The 17860-nt window shown below is 41.9% G+C and overlaps 1 protein-coding gene across 2 annotated transcripts in view; it reads left to right on the top strand.

The window, feature by feature from the left end:
- KIF16B (kinesin family member 16B) overlaps window positions 1–7892 on the top strand; it is a 165065-nt gene extending 157173 nt beyond the window's left edge. For both annotated transcript variants that reach the window (XM_063316465.1, XM_063316451.1), the window contains one exon: window positions 6824–7892. In XM_063316465.1, coding sequence (XP_063172535.1) covers window positions 6824–6982 — 159 coding nt within the window. In that variant the 3' untranslated portion in view covers window positions 6983–7892. The remainder of the gene's footprint in view (window positions 1–6823) is intronic.
- Window positions 7893–17860: the final 9968 nt, after the last annotated feature.

Raw genomic sequence — 17860 nt, 5'->3', positions numbered from 1 at the left:
AGATTATTAAGTCCAATAGATTCTAAATGGATTTCATTTATTAAAATATAATAGGAAGCATTATTGCAAATAATTATTGCAGGTTGAACTTGACTACCTGGGACAGTTACTTTGATTGATGACGCTCAGTGTAATTCAGTATTATATATTCATGCCAACAGATTTGCATTGGAAATTGCAAATATATATGTATAATGTATAAATGTAATGATTAATAAATTAAAAAGGAAAAAGAAAAATGATACGATCATGGATGCTCACCTCAGATGAAACAAATACCAACACACCACAGATAACCTCAGGGAGCAACTGGAACAAACCATGACCCCAGGACACACAAAAATGATGATAACCACCATCCAGACTACATCCCTAAGACAAGCTGAAAAAAAGGAAAACAACACTCCAAGCCAAACTGCTCAAGCTAAACCCCAGAAGCAAAGAGGTACCTGAGCCAAAATGGGTAGTCAACATGTCCAGCTGCCCAGGATCCACTGCAGAACCCATGGTCCTCCAGAAAGGCGTCAACTATGATGTAGACAACACTAATCAGTTAGAATTCTTTGCAGCCCTAGAAGCAGCATTTAAAACCACAGAGACCCAAGAAAACGTAAGGCAGACAATCATGCCACAGACCAGAAGAACACAGAAGCAGAACCCACTCAAAGCAGAGGACAGAGAAGCCCTCAAAAACCTAAAGAATGACCAAACTATTGCCGTCCTTCCAGCAGACAAAGGCTGAACCACGGTTGTCATGGGCAGAAGACAATCAATACAAAAAGCCAAAGAATTCCTGGAGGACAAAGAAACCCGCATCCCAGCAAACACCAACCCAGTACAGAAACTGGACAACCTGATCAAGAGAACCCTCAACGACCTCACCAAGAAAGGCCAAATCGCAAAAGAAGAACAGAGGTGGATGAAGAGCAGTGGACCCCTCTGCCCATGCTTCTGTGGACGCCCCAAAATACGCAAGCCTGACATACCTCTTCATCCAGTCGTATCGTGACCAGGGACCCCAACATACAACACAGCCAAAGAACTTACAAAAAAGCTTGGTCATCTCACAGAGGGGAGTGAATATTCGATCAACTCCCCACTACAGTGTCTCCAGAAAATCAATGACCTGAAAATAGAAGATGAAATTATGGTTTCATTTGATGTCACATTGCTCTTTACGTCCATAGACCCGGCACTAGCGAACGAATCCATGGCAGCAGTTCTATGCAACAACCCGACCTTGCCAAAGACACCAAGATGGAAATACCCAGAATCATGGACCTCGTCACCCTCTGCCTCACTACCTACTTTCAGTGTGATGGACAGGGATACCAACAAATCAGAGGAACTCCCATGGGATCACCACTCTCAGGACCCATAGCAGAGACCGTAATGCGGCGTCTAGAAACTATAGCACTCCCACACGTACAACAAAAGTATGGATCCGGTACAGAGCATGGATCAAAAGTATGGATTCCCCTTCATCCCAGCAAGTAAAGACAATTTTAATAGCTTATCACTGTCTCTAAATACAACATAACCTCTCTTCGCCTCATAGCTCATCTCTTGAGTAAACAAAACCAAAACCCAAATGCTTTATCAATCATTCTTTGTCAGCCTAAGTCCAGTAAGGGCAATCAGATACAATTATTTTCCTCTTATAGCCCTGATTGAATAAGCCAACCTTGTATTTCTTCTCTGAGTTCTTAAAAATATTCTTTAACCCCTTCAAAAAGAATCTCAGAGCTAGTTTGCTGTTTATCTGTGTTTCAAGGCAAAAGTCTTTCAGAACTTTGACAGATTTCTTTTGTATATCCAATAAGTAAAACTTATCCTTTTGCTTGTCACTTCTAATAAAAAGTCCTTCAAAACCTTAACAGAGCTCTTGTATATCCATTAAAAAAATTGTCCAAATCAGTTTCCTGGTTCGATATTTGTACATCTCCTTTAGGGAATAAGTCATCCATCAGTTCCATTTGTGTTACATTTAAGTCCCCCTTCAAAGTAATTGCATAATCATCCATTGCAACTTGTTCTTGTTCTGTAACTTCATTACAGCATGCTTTGTCCATCTTGTCAAGAAGCTCGGTAGAGAAATATTCAAAAACATGTGTTACAGACACAACCAGCAGCATGGACTCAGTTACAGTGTCAATGGGTGCACTGTTGGAAGATCTGAAAGATGAGGTTAGGGACGGATTGTCATGGAGAACATCTGCCTGTGTGGTCGCTAAGAGTTGACACTGGCTTGGTAGTACATAATCAATAATCAATTTGCACAGAAAGGTGGGCATCAGAAACGATAATATTTTCCAATTCAACAATGGAAAAGCTCAGCTGGATCAAGAGTTCTATAGATGGAAGAAGTGTTTTATGTTGGATCCAGTCCATAATCTGCAAGCATTCCTAATTTCAAATCAAACTATAGTTTGACTAGTGCCTTTTGCAAGGGGGAGGGGAGAGACCCTGCCTTTTCTACTGATTAAAACTAATGTTTATATAACAGCTGGTCCCCAATTTAGATGTCTCTTCACTTGGCATTCGTTTTATTGGAATTTTTGAATGATAGTTTAAATGTTAATTCAGTCTATGGGAGGCATCAATAAAAAGTACAAAAACATATATGCATGAACTTTATGGTAATCCAGCATTGGGCAGAATTAGTATACAGTAATGAGTTTAAAAATACGTTAGTAATGATGGCATACATGTTTAGATAGAGAAGTTCCACCTGGAAATGGGAGCTGTTGGGGAAACCTTCTCAAAGTAAATGTGATCTTTTATGTACCTCTCAAATATGTATACCTTTCAGAGTATATTGTACAAACTAGATTATTCTCCTGCCCCTGTCGCCATGATTTCAGTCAGTAATGTCTTGGGGATAACAAGTTTGTTACTTTTAATGCACTGCAACTGAGTGAGCCTTCATCCTTTTAGTATACTGTACATAAGATTTCCCTAGCAATTACTACATTTCCTCTGTCCTTTTGATTTAGGGATGCCAGCCCTTCATCAGCTGCCGTCACTCATATATGTATTATTGCTGTTATGCAGGTCGACAATTCATGCACTTTCATTAATCACACTCAGATATCATAATGTTTTCACTAAGGGTTTGGTACACACTATTATGACAGTTTGTCAGCTGTTTCTTATGTTCCTAACTTCCTTTTTTCTTATCTGGTTAAAACTCAGATTTCCAGTGCGGAGGGGGGTGGTTATTATTCTTAATTTGTTTATTATTATCTTTGTAAGAGAGGTACAGAAGCTATAACCAGTGATGCTCAAGGTACTTCTATATAACATTTAGAGGGGAAAGTGTAGCACCTCCCAGTAGTAAAATGTGTGATCTGACTCTTGTATCTAGAATTTGTGTGTGTATCGCGAGGATGATGTGCAAGCCCCATCTTCAGATGTTAAAGTAAAAGCAATTATAATTGGTTTCTGTAATGCACAAAGTTACCAATAGCATCATGTTGATATCAAAAAAAAAAAGTATCATATGAATTTTTATTGTCACAAAGAAACAGATATCTGACAGTCTGTAAATAGGTGATATTCAGGAAAAGTTCTGATAAGCACCTGCTATGGTATTGGAATCTTTTATAATCTCTGGTTAATTTTCCAGCATCCTGGAAACTATAGTGTTTAAAACTCTGTAATTGTAATTTAGGACATTTTCTTACAGCTGGTATAGATACTTTTTTTTTTAAAGGAAGATGTTAATGTGATGTACCATAAAAAAGCTAGAAATTCCTAACATCTTCAGGAGTACCTTATTAACCAGTAACACTGGTTTTGTATGAGATAAGTTTGGAATGTAATTAGCTTTAAGATTCAAAATAGGGTAAGTTTGTGTTTGATTAATAAAGCATTAGATAGGATTTTAATAGCTCTGCTAAACAATACTTTAAAAATTATGAAATTCTCTCTCTCACTCTCCTTCACACAATATAACCCTACTATCTTTAAAATAAATTATGCTTACCTCAGACAATAGTACAGGTAGTCCTCACTTAACAACCACAATTGGGATTGGAATTTCAGTTGCTAAGTGAAGCAGTCTTTAAGTGAATCCAACCTGATTTTACGACCTTTTTTGCAATGGTCATTAAGCAAATCACCGTGATTGTTAAGCAAACCATATGACCGTTAAGCGTATCATGAGGTTCCCCATTGATTTTGCTTGCCAGAAGCCAGCCAGGAAGGTCAAAAATGGCAATCACGTGACCACTGGATGCTGCGACGGTCATAAATGCAAACTGGTCGCCAAGCTTCAAAATCGTGATCACATGACTGCAGGGATGCTGCAACGGTTGTATGTGTGAGGACCAATCACAAGTTGGTATTTCCAGCACCATTACAAGTTTGAACCATCGCTAAATGAATGATTGTTATGTGAGGACTACCTGTATATAAATAAAATATTTAGTTCTACAATAATTGAATATGTTTAAATGACAGCTTGTCTAAATGCTACAAGTGGTATAAAAGTGCTTACTAACTTCTGTCAATTGCCATGAGAAAAGTGCAGGTGACAAGGAACATTTCCTAGTAATTGAAGGATTCTACTAAAAGCAATTCTTAAATGTGTATAATTCTATGGATTTATATTTCTTTATGATCATAAAGCCTTAGATCTTGTCTTAGTTGCAAGATTATCTGAAGTTATTGAGAGGTACTGTACTTCTATCTGGATCAAACAGGTTTCACATGCAAACATTTCTTATTTAATAAATATAGCACTTACAGTGTAAACATACTGAGAAAGCCACTGAATCATTAGGAATAGGTATTTGAGATACTTGAAATACCTTTGTAAAACATACACATACGTTTGGATATGCCACAGGAATTTAATTTTGGCCCTATTATACAGAAATGGAAAAGCATATTCTTTTCCTAAATGCCTCTGAACATCAATATTGGGGTTTTTTTTAAGTTTAAATTTTTTAGAGATATTTGGCAGCAGCATTACTATTTATTATTTTATTTTACCTTAGCCTTAAATCTTTATCCACTAGAAATAAGATACAATAAAGCAATTTAGGTCTATATCAGTATTTTAAGAAAATCCTAGTTGTTTATATATGGGTGATACTGTAACCAATTTAACAAATAAACAAAACTGTATTAGCAAGCTAAATCCATTGAAATTACACATGGACCTCTATCAAACATACAATAAGAATATTCTTTTTTTAAAAAGCTCTATAAATTACCATTCCAAATATGAAACTGTATTTCTGTGTGGACATAGTTAATTAGTTGGGGGCAAGATGAAAATATATAATTTTTGTGTTTCAAAATATTGGAACACATTCAAAATATTGGAACACATTCCATATCGAACATGAGTAAGTTATAGTAGTTAAATTGATGTTTTATTGAAGTTCAGATGACTTTCAGAAAACAAATCAAGAAGAGTTATATATCTTTATTACAGTAGGTAATTTATCTTTGTAGGTTATGAATCGTTACCTACTGTGCTTTTTTAAAAATAAATCTTTTATGATTTTCTTAAAGTCATGAGGGGAGAGCAAATTAGATTAAGAGCATAGTGATGGGAGACAGAAGCATCACTTTTCCCTTATACAATTTTTCTTTTCATTCATTTTCTATCCCACCTTTGTTTTTTTATATAAATAACTCAAGGTGGTGAACATACCTAATACTCCTTCCTCCTCCTATTTTCCCCACAACAACAACCCTGTGAGGTGAGTTGGGCTGAGAGAGAGTGACTGGCCCAAGGTCACCCAGCTGGCTTTCATGCCTAATGTGGGACTAGAACTCACAGACTCCTGGTTTCTAGCCTGTTGCCTTAACCACTAGACAGTATCCTGTTTCCTGCTAGTGAAAATGTAACAGCTAATATAACAGAGCTGATGCTCTGTGTGTCCCCATAGGACACAGGTTTTTGTTGGGTTGTTCTTTTATTTTGTGAATTTTGTGTATTTACTTTATTTTTATGCCCCCCAGAGTCCCAAAACAACTCTTTGCAGCTTACAACATAAAAAACTAAAACCTAATAAAAAGCATAAAATCAAAATAATTAATCAGTTAGAAAGACAGTAATGCCATAAGCACAGTGGTGTCCATTCACTCCCCACATGCCCTCTAGAACAACCCAGTTGTTCATAGCTTCTGGAAGGCCAACAAGGTCTAGGGCTAGCCTAATTTGTTTGATTATAGTTGATCTTCATTGTGATCTTCACATTATATGCAATTTGGCCCTTATTTGCCAAGATGTTCTAGCATATGCTAATATGTAATGATATTCAGAGACCTATTAGGTAGGATTGTGTAGCACTTCAGAATCAACCTCCAAAAATGCTTCAGAGTGCAGAGAATATCTGCATAGTATCTACATAGTATGCAGCATCGCCATACGTGTCTTCCTGAGATTGCACAGCAATTGCATCCGTGCTCCTGAACACTCCCAAGCACTCTTTGGAGACTGAATCCAAGGTATTGTACAACTCTGCTGTTTAGACAAAATCAAAGAGGCCACACTAGTTGTGTTTCTTTGAAATGTTGACCCCATACACATACTGTAAGCACACAATATCACAAACTATATTTCAGATTTCACTCACTCGCAGGAGCAGGAGGAGGAGGAGGAGGTCTTGCATTGCTTTTGAAGAAACAAAAACTTACAGGCTCATGAAACTAGCTGCACACTAATTGTGACTCTAAAGTTTTCTAGATTTTGCAGCCAATTTACATGTAAAGGTGTTATATTTCTGTCCTAATTTTCTAGTGTTTCAGGTAAAAGCAATTTTACATAATGTAACAGTTGTCCTGGTTTTCTTTTCTTTTCCAGAAATACCTCAGAAACTTCTTCGATGCGATGCTTAATTCTCCATCATCTCCACTATATGTAAATAAAGAGGGTTTGATCCTGTCCAAGCATGACATTTGTGAATTCTCCTCATTCTTTAAGAAAGGTGTATTTGACTATAGCAGCTATGGCACCGGTTAATGATTGGGAACCTCACTTCCTATTTGAAAAATAAATTCATTGTCTTTCTGTATGCTGCACAATCTCAGAAAATAAAAAAGGTGGCGGGAAAACTGGATTATTTGCATAAATACTGCTTGTTAAATCAACCTTTTCCATCTAAAACCTAGCTCATTTTCTGCCGTAGAAAATGAAAGCAGTTTTGCTACTGCATGTTGGTTAAAGAAATAGCTAATAAAAATTTCTCAGGCTCTTTGGATTCACTCCACAGCTGTAGTTGTTCTTTATACGTATTCTCTGCCTTTTTGTTACAGCTTTCTTTTTCTAATTGACTGTCTTCTCATCAAGCAACTTTTTCCTGAAGTAGGTTTCTGGGAGTAAGCAGATTATTCCAGATTGTTTGTATTAGATTAATGCACTGTTACTGTGAATAGCACTTTATCTTTTTGATCATACTACTTTTATCTTCAGTAGATTAGTTGAAATGTGAACATTTACAAAATATATATGCACAGACTTAAAATCCTGAAGTCTTCCACACCAAGCTAAACAGAATCATTTGCTGAACAATTGAAATAGATCAGATCAAGCTTCTTTTCACATTTTCTAATTATATAGATTGTTCCTGTGTGTTAATATTTTGAACAAGTTCCTGACTGCACTATGTACAAAGGCAGTGTGGAATATGACTTTTGGAAACAATTTTCCCCATAAATAAATGTGTAACACTTGCTCATTAGTTGATCCTTTGTTGCAAAATACAAATTAAATTTTTTTAATGTGCTTTAAAAGTACTCAGGGCTTATTTGGAATAGGACATTTATAGAGGCAGCTGTATTCATTTTGCAGAAATATAAATTGAAAAATATTGTGATGTACAATAGAGACATATATATTCTTTACATAATAAAAGACTGAGAAAAGCAAATCAGTTTGATTCTAAATTGTTTTGAGGACTGTTATGCCCATTGGAAAACACTTTCATGGAGTACAGAGCAGGGGTTAATTAAGTGTAGGTGTTAAGTAACAAGCCTTTAGGGTTTTATATTTCAGGAATAGTCAATCTTGTTTTTAGTAATGGTTTTTCTGCTTTATGTTAAGAATTTCATAGACGTTTATTCCAGAGTTGTATAAATACTAATCGTAGGAGTTCTACTCAAAGGGGTTTCAGAAAAGCTGTGTTTCAGAAACTGATGTGAGTCACCAGGATGACTTCTTTTAAGAAAGCCACTGTATTGTAACAATATTCTAGCTACTTTTGTGGAATTGTTTTTGTATATAATGGAGATATCATGTTAAACTGCTGCTTTGGGGGCACTGGTTCACACTTCCAGAAGGCACCATTGTGTGTGTGTGTGTGTGTGTGTTTAGTTTATTTGGAATCTCAAACTCAAGAAAAACATTTGACGGGAAACACCTGTAAATGTTTCCTATGTCCATCTCTTCAAAATCGTGTCTCTATCAAACAGTATTCTTTCTGCCCCAAAGAAATAATAATGACTCCATTAAACTGCAACTGGTGCTGAATGCAGCCCCCTCCCCCCACATGCTGACATATGAAAGCCATCCTAGCCAAATGGTACCTCTAGGCAGGCATTGCATGGGCTGCCAGTAGGCTTCCAGGTGCAGTTCAAAGTGTTGATATAAACTTTAAAACCCTGATGACTTGGCTTCTAGCTACTTGCAGGACAAGCTCCTCCAGGCAGAACTTACCCGTCCACTACGTTCATCTCGGAAAGGTATGCTATGGGTTCTTACCCTGTGAGAGGTAAAGTCAGCGTGGACCAGAGGAAGGTGTTTTTGGTGATTTCTCCCACCTTACAGATCAGAAATTAGATCAATGGCTACCCTGTTTGTCTTTTCAAAGGCAATTAAGACAGTTATTCTGAAGGTCCTGTGGAAGCTGAAGTTACTTGATGCTCATGGATGCTTTGGGATTATTTTTTTGCTGTTATAATGGATTTGATTTTTCTAGTTTTTAATTTGCTTCTCTCTGCACTGCTTTGTTTTTATTGTTTGGGTTCTGGCAGTAGCTAAATATAATAAGTAAATACAAATAAATATATTTTTTTTTAAAAAGTGTTCAATTTGTCCTTAAAACTCTCCACTCACTGTAATAGATGTGTACTGAATTGTATGGAAGATTGTGGGAAGCTGGGAAAAGAATAGCGGAGAGAGAGGACATCAACAATCAAGAGATAGTGGCTGAGTCAGCAGGTTATCTCATAAATGGCAGCTTAGCCCAAGTGGAAGAAGCAATTCAATTTATCTAAAGACATTCTACCTTAATTAACTCACCATAAATGAGGGTGAGAAATTCCCCTTCCAAATTCCAAGATTCTCTATTTACTTTAGACTAGCATGAAACATACCTTACTGAAATCATAGTAGTCCTTGCTTCCTTGTGCTGTCTTCCCCAAGATACAGATAAGATACAAACTCCTTCTGCTAATGGAGATTTCCATAACCCTTGATCTTGCCCAACTGGCTGGACAAATTCTATATGTTTTTCAAGGTTTCCCCAACTGTTCAGTTATCATCTGAACTATAAATTGTAGCAGTAGGGACATGTCTCTCATATACTTAGTTTAAATTCTGAGTTCATAGTTTCCCAAGTGAACCGGAATAAAATCATTTTGTTCACATAGGTCTCATAAAACAAGCATCCTCCTATAAATTGGGATAGGGAACCTTTGGAATGCTAGGGAAATATCTTTAAACTTACTTGAGCACTAAAAGCAGTAAGCAAGATGACACAAAATGATTAGGACAAGTTGGGATTTTCCATTTTTTGATTAACATTTTTTTTTTAAAAAAAAGGTTTCTAAAGCCTATTTAAAAGCTGATACTAATTTTAGTCTCTTCACTGCCTCAGAATGGCAGGAAAATGTGCCACCAATTTTTAACAATCACAGCACCACCAAAATTGGATGTGGAGACAGGTGTTCTAAGGGTGGCAAAATAATCAGTTTCTATTTGACCATGTATTATTGAAAATAATATTATCAGTGTCACTACCAAAGCCTTGGTTTATGGATTCTTGGCAGTACTTCATCAGTTTTGTAGAGGTCTTCATTTATATATATGAATGTCCTGCCAATCAGAATAGGTAATCAATACAGTAATGATATGTGGGAAAGACCTACGGAATGGTGAGATAAGAGACTGCATAGCCCACAACTGGATAGTGGGCAGGGCAAGAGGCTCAGAAGAGACCTTCCCTAATTTCTCAAGGGTAAAGGAGATGGGAGGAAATTGTACTTTCAGACTTGCAAGATTCTGTTTATATAATGTTACAATAAAGTAGAATTAGCTCATCTGGTTGTGTTTCCTGCCTGGACTACCTAGTAAGGCTGACAATATGCTAGACTAGATGGGACTTTTAAGATTTTGTATTATGCTATACTACTTACTGAAACAAAAGTATAAATGCATACAGTAATATTAATGAATTAATACATCAAAATTAAGCATAATTATAATGAAAAGAGAGGGGAAAGGCCCTGGAAAATTATGTTAGAACCATTCCTGAAATAGTGGCCATATTTCTCAAAAGTCATTACTAGTTCTTTTGTTGTGGGGAGGGAGACTGACTCAAATATTAACAGACAACACATATCAACAATCCACCGCTGTAACTGAAGTGTAGGTTTCCCCTTCCAGTGTTACATGGTCATTCTTTTGGTTAATCTCCATGCTTGAAAATGTTTAGTATCTTGATAGAACTAAAAAACGAGAATATAGCTAAGGTGAATACTGAGATGAAGCATCTATAACATATATTGATTGATCCAGAATCACTTCAACAATCTTACTGATGCCTTATTTTCACGCATCAGTCTGACAAAATCAAATCATATAAGCTTATAATTCCAACTACTAAACTGCATTCCTTAAAACATATCAATTGTAATAAATCCCTATAAAACATTCTCTGAGGCATCCATTATACACAAAACAATTTTTCGTTGCATTAACTTCATTTTCAAGTCATTTAAGCTAAATATCTATTTCCTCACTGATCACAGTGATGTTTCATTGCTTAACTAGGAGGATATTCAAACTCGTTAGTCATGCAAGAACTAAGATCAGGTACATCAATCTCCTATAAAAAAGAGTTTCTGGTTTAGAAACCATAGTTAAAATCACCAGGATCTCTACCCAGTGGTACTTCAAAAGCAGTGATAGTATCTTAACCAAGTGAACTTGAGTAATACATGTGTAAATCAAGCCCATTCCTTAATTCTACAAACCTTTTAAAATGTGTTCTGAATTGGATAAATCCAAAGTGGTAGTTACAAGAGACAAACTGGGGTGGGGGTGGGTGGGGGAGAGAATGAAAAATCAACATGACATTTTTAAACTGGTAATATCCTATAAGGTTTTCATGGATCAAAATTATATATGTGATATATCCTTATATATGTCTTGCAACATTAAGTACAGGTATGTGATGGTTGCCTTATCCCCAAAAGAACACAGACTCACTAGCCAGGGCTAAGGATTTCTGGTTTATTAGGAATAGAATGCATACACGAAGAAAGACGGGAATGAGCACATGGCGTGCGAGGTAGCCGGTAAATACCCACGGTGCGGACCTGGTCCTTCCCCACCCCCCATTGTCCCAAAGTCCTGATCCGGAGTCTTGATGGGCAATCGGGGCGATTCTGGAGTCTTGATGGGCGATCAGGGGGATTAGCGCTGATTACCTCTGTCCTCTTCCTGTGTCCGGAGCAGGTGTGTCCCCCATGGTAATGCAGAGATGTCAGGGAGATAGGATGATGGCTTCTCGGGTCAGGGCAAAGGTATGGCTCCTTTGTCCTTTATTTGTATTTGTCTTTCAGTGCTTATAGGATTAGCACTGATTCTTTCCTCCTTCCTCCCCTTCCCCGGAAAGGCATGTTCCCCGTTGTGATGTATGTATACATCGCAACGGGGGACATGACATACTGCCTCCCCCCAAAAAAACCTCAAGGCGCCGGTTTGGAGGGGTACGCTGCATGGAAGCGTTTGACAAGCCATTGCGCTGAGACATCCCGGGCATGCACCCACTCAGGGTGGGGAAAATGTCTCCAGCGGACCAGGTACTGAAGGGTGCCCCGTAGCCTTCAGGAATCTAGTACCTCCTTTATTTCAAAGTGCTGTTGCCCATCGATCATGATGGGAGGAGGCGGGGGGGTTTCGTTGTGCCACTTTGAGGAGGTAACCGGTTTCAGTGAGGCACAATGGAACACCGGGTGTATGCGTTTCAAGTTGTGTGGCAATTCTAACTTAAAAGTTACCGGGTTGATTATTTCCACTATTGGAAAAGGGCCAATGAACTTGGGGGCTAACTTCTTTGAGGGCTGCGGAGACTTAATGAATTTAGTGGAGAGGTAGACCTTATCTCCCATTTTGAAGTCTGGCTGCGCAGCCCTGTGGTTGTCCGCATAATGCTTGTAGGTTGCTTGGGCTTCGGAGAGAGCCAGCTGAATGATTGGCCAAACGCTGGCTAGCTGAACAGCCCAGTCATCTGGGGAACAAGGCGGGGTAGCTGGCTGTGGCAACTCCGGGATCGGGACGAAGTCTCGTCCATAGACTACCCGGAAGGGGGTGTGGCCCGTGCTCTGGTGCACTTCATTGTTGTATGCCACCTCAGCGAAGGGGAGTAGGTCTACCCAATTGTCTTGCTGGTAGCTTATGAAGGAGTGCAAGAATTGCTCCAGGGTGGAGTTAAGGATTTCCGTAGAGCCGTCCATGTGGGGGTGCCAAGCAGTGGACAATGCCTGCTTGATGCCAATCAACTTCAAAAATGCTTTCCAGAATTGTGAAGTAAATTGTGTGCCCCTATCTGTGACCAAGCCGGGGGGGGGGGGTACCATGTAATTTGTAAATGTGATTTAAAAAGAGGTGTGCCAGCTGTTGAGCGGAGAGGATGGAGGCACATGGAATAAAATGTGCCTGTTTCAAAAAGTAGTCCTTAACCACCCAGATGACCGTTTTCTGCTGGCTGGGTGGCAAGTCTACGATAAAATCCATCGAGATTTCCTCCCAAGGGCGGGAGGGGCTTGCCACCGGCTGCAATAGTCCCTGGGGCTTCCCCACTTTTCGCTTGGCCATAGCACATGCAGGGCAAGCAGCGACATATTCTTTTACATCCCTCCTAAGTGTAGGCCACCAGAATTGTCGCCTTACCAGATGTAACGTTTTTACAAAGCCAAAGTGCCCTGCCGTTTTGTCATCATGAGAACGGCTCTGAACTTCTGCTCACAATTGCTCCGGCACGTACAAGCTATTTTGTTTCCAGGCCAAATCATTTACAAAAGAAACATTGTGTTTATTGGATTGCAACCATGTATCCGTTTTTAAGGCTTGTACGAACTGCTGTTGCAATTGCGATGAAATTGACATGCGTCTCCCTCCCCTTGCGGGCGGTTGTGCTGGAGTACGCTGCGTTCCAGTTTGGCTGCGCGTGACAGCTTGGCAACCCAGCTGTGTGTCGGTCCACACAGTACCTATAATGTCTGATGCCTGACTGGCATCCTGGGGCCGCCTAGAGAGAGCGTCAGCTAAGAAGTTCTTTCTTCCCGGTATGAACTTCAGCTGAAAATTAAAGCGGGCGAAAAATTGAGCCCAGCAAACCTGGTTGGGGCTGAGGCATTTGGGGGTACTGAGCACTTCCAGGTTTTTGTGGTCCATCCAAACCTCAAAGGGGCAAGTGGCCCCTTCCAGGAGGTGTCGCCATGCCTCTAAGGCAGCTTTGACGGCAAAAGCCTCTTTCTCCCATACATGCCATCTCCGTTCTATTTCAGAGAACTTGCGGGAGAGGTATGCGCATGGCTTCAGCTGATCATTTGGGTCCCGCTGAAGCAAGATCGCCCCAATTGAGAAATCGGAGGCATCGACTTGGACTACAAAGGGTTTGGTGGGGTCGGGATGTTGTAGAACCGGTTCGGCTGTGAACAGGCTTTTGAGGTGATCAAAAGCCCTTTGGCATTCAGGTGTCCAGTTAAGTAGCGCTCCCGGGTTTTGTGCCTTGCGCGTGTCTCCCAAACCCTTGGTGCGGAGTAAATTAGTTAGGGGCAAAACGATTTCTGCTAGTCCCTTGATGAACCCCCTATAAAAATTAGAAAATCCCAGAAAACTTTGTAGTTGCCTCCTAGTGCGTGGGCGCTCCCATGCCAGGATGGCCTGGACTTCCCCAGGGTCCATTTCGATGCCCCTCTCAGAGATTCTGTAACCCAGATAGTCTAGCTGAGATTTGTGAAACTCGCACTTAGAAAGCTTGGCAAATAGCTCAGCTTTGCGGAGTTTCCTGAGTACCTGCTTGACCAAGCGTTCGTGCTCCTCTTCAGTCTCAGAATATATCAATACATCGTCTAAATACACAAGGACCCCCTTGAACAAGTGTCCGTGCAAGACCTCGTTAATCAATTGCATAAATACCCCTGGTGCCCCTGCCAAACCAAACGGTAACACTTTATATTGGAATGATCCCAGTGGGCAATTGAAAGCCATCTTCCACTCATCCCCCTCCCATATGCGTATGCAGAAATAGGCTTCTCGCAAGTCCAGTTTAGAGAATATTTTCCCCTTTGCCAGATGTGCTAATATGTCTTTGATTATGGGCAAGGGATATTTGATACGGACACCAAATTCAATCTGCGGTAGTCCATACAGAGTCTTAATGTCCCATCCTTTTTTTCTCTGAACAACACTGGGGCTCCAACTGGCGAGTTTGCGGGCTCGATGAAGCCTCATGCGAAGTTCTTGTCCACAAACTCCCGCAATGCTGCCAGTTCTTTCTGGGTCATTGCGTAAATTTTTGGCTTTGGCAAGGGTGTGTTGGGGACCAGCTCTATCGCACAGTCAGTCTTTCTGTGGGGTGGGAATTTGTCTGCTTTGTTCTCCTCGAACACATCTGCAAACTCAAAGTACTTGTCCGGCAAGCCTTCCAGGGCCACTGCAGCCAGATGTGTGGTTGTAGACGCCGTCCTCCCCACCGCAGCACGGGGAATTCGGTCCCCTGTAGGTGCTTGGTAGAAGCCGTCTGCAAAGGTGATCGTCCTGGTTTCCCAATTTATGTATGGGTTCCTTTGTACTAGCCACGGAATGCCTAAGATGATTAAAGGGTGGCCCACCGGTGCCACGACAAAGTTCAGTCTCTTCCGGTGGCTGCCTAACTGCAGCGCCACTTCTCTGGTGAATTGGGTGACCAGGCCCCCTCCCGCTGCCGAACCATCCAATTGCGTGAAGACTATGTGGTGCTGAAGTGGAAAGCAGGGGAGATTTAAATTGGCAACCACGTCCGGGTGCATTAGGCACCTGGAACAGCCCGAGTCTATTAGGGCCCAGACTTCAATTGACTTTTCTGTGGAACTTAACTTTTACGTACAGGGTGGGACAGTTAGCACTCACCCAGACGTCGCTGCACCCATTGTCCTCCTCCACCCGCCCTCTGGCGCTTCTCAGGGCAGGTGGCTGGCGTTTCCCGCCGGCTCTTCCTGGTTGTTCTCCTCCTCTTCACTGGAGTAAGGTAGTTCTTTTGCTCCGATCTCTCCCCTGGCCGCTGGCATCTTTTGGGACCCCACAGGTGGTTTGCCCGGTGTTTTTCCTGGCCTGTCAACTACCTTTGTCTTCGGGCATGCCGCTGCTTTGTGGTCCTCTTTCCCACATCGAAGGCATTGCCCCCTGGTGAACCGTCTCTCCCTCTCCTCTCTCCAGGGTTGGGATGTTGTCCTCACTGGTCCTGCAGCGGTTCGGGGTCCCTTTACCGTCGCCTCTTGTTGCGCTGCCCTCTTGGCTTGTAGGAAGGTTTCCTGGGCATTTTCCGCCTTACCGGCCAGCAGTATCCACTCGTGTAGAGTGCTTGGGTCGTCTCTGCATAATGCCCATCTCAGAACGTTCAAGTTCAGGCCCTCTTTGAAACGTTCAATTAGGGTAGACTGCGACCAGTCCACCACCTTTCCAGCCAGTGCTTTAAAGTCCATGGCATAATCCGCTACAGATCGTTGCCCTTGGCTGATTCCCCTTAGGGATCTCTTCACTCTCTCCTTTTCCAAGGGGTCTCTGAAGTGCAGATCTAGTGCCCAGAGGAACTCATTGAAGTTATTGAGCTCTGGGGCATCTGCCTGGCATAGCTGCACATACCAGTCAGCCGCCCTTCCTTTAAGTTTGTTCGCAATGGCCTTAATTTTGTCCTTTTCTGAGCGGAAATATGGCCCAAATTCTTCCATGTAGTTCTTTGCGTTTGTCAGGAAGAAGGATAATGTTGCTGGGTCCCTGTCGAATTTGACCCCAAAGTCTTTCACCCCAGCTCCCGGGGGGCTCCAAACCACGTCTGGGCGTCTGGGCGTACTTCGGGCTGCTGGGGTTCTCCGGTCTTGGTGTGGGGATTCCCCAAGCCAGACTCCGGGCGGTGTTGCCTTTGTTTCATGCCGACTCCAGCCTCTTCCCAGCGGTCGCGTCTCCCGGGTGGGAGGGGGGGAAGATGACCTCCTGGCAGACTCTGCAAGGTGAACTCTGCCCGGCGCTGCCTCAGCCTCCTGCCATCTCCTTCCTCTCCCCAGCTGTCGCGTCTCAGGGGTGGGAGGGGGGGTGACAGACTTCTGGTACCTGGTTCCACCTCACCCCTTCCTCGGGATTCCCATGCCACCGACCATCTCAGGAACAGCTGTTCGATTGACTCCAGCCTCGCCTCCATTATCCTCAGCCTCTCAGCTGTCTGGGAGCCTTCCTCGGTTCGTCCGATCTGGCGCCTTCCCTTGGCTCCTGCGATCGTTGAGGACAGCAGGTCCCGCGGCTTCTTAGATGCCCCAAGCGTCCCTGGCAGGGATCCCGGTGTCTCATCCAGGGTGACCCACTCACCCTGCAACTCTCTGGTGGCTTCAGGCGTCCTGCTCCTCCTGACCTCCTCCTCCGAGCTTGATCCCGAACCCTCCTGGACTTCGTACCGTCTGGGAATAGGGTTCTCACCGATCGCCTGTGCCGTGGAGTCGGGTGCCCCATCGCCAGTCCTCTGGTAGCCACCTCTTCATGGGTTGAGTCTTTCCATTGCCAGCTTTGATCCCTCACAGACGAAATCTGGAATGGTGCTAGTGGAAAAAATTTTTTTTGATTCCCGTCTTTATGTGATGGTTGCCTTATTCCAAAAAAACACAGACTCACTAGCCAGGGCTAAGGATTTCTGGTTTATTAGGAATAGAATGCATACACGAAGAAAGACGGGAATGAGCACATGGCGTGCGAGGTAGCCGGTAAATACCTGCGGTGCGGACCTGATCCTTCCCCACCCCCCATTGTCCCAAAGTCCTGATCCGGAGTCTTGATGGGTGATCAGGGGGATTAGCGCTGATTACCTCTGTCCTCTTCCTGTGTCTGGAGCAGGTGTGTCCCCCGTGGTAATGCAGAGATGTCAGGGAGATAGCATGATGGCTTCTTGGGTCAGGGCAAAGGTATGGCTCCTTTGTCCTTTATTTGTATTTGTCTTTCAGTGCTTATAGGATTAGCACTGATTCTTTCCTCCTTCCTCCCCTTCCCCGGAAAGGCATGTTCTCCATTGTGATGTATGTATACATCGCAATGGGGGACATGACAAGGTATTAAAGCTGATGCCCACACAAACAGATCTCAATATTTGTCAGGATTTCAGTGGGATCAGATAATATATCTTTCATTTGAGCTACATTTTAAGTTCCTTATACCAGTAACTAAGGTTAAGATAAGTACCAATGATAAACCTGAAAGTTTGGAAAGGTAAGCCATCTTTCTCAACAGGTACTTGTAATTTGTGAAAAAAGAATCTTGCAGAATGTCATTGACAAATTTATTCAATATCCTGTAAAATTGTTCAAAAGAATGTGAAGGAATAAACATGGAAAAGCATCTACAGTCGGTGTTGATAGGGGAGGAGAGATCAGC

This window comes from Candoia aspera, chromosome 1, assembly GCF_035149785.1.
Source record: "Candoia aspera isolate rCanAsp1 chromosome 1, rCanAsp1.hap2, whole genome shotgun sequence".
Taxonomy (NCBI): Eukaryota; Metazoa; Chordata; class Lepidosauria; order Squamata; family Boidae; genus Candoia; species Candoia aspera.
The sequence above is the reverse complement of the archived record's forward strand: the minus strand, read 5'-3'. Positions and strand labels throughout refer to the sequence as shown.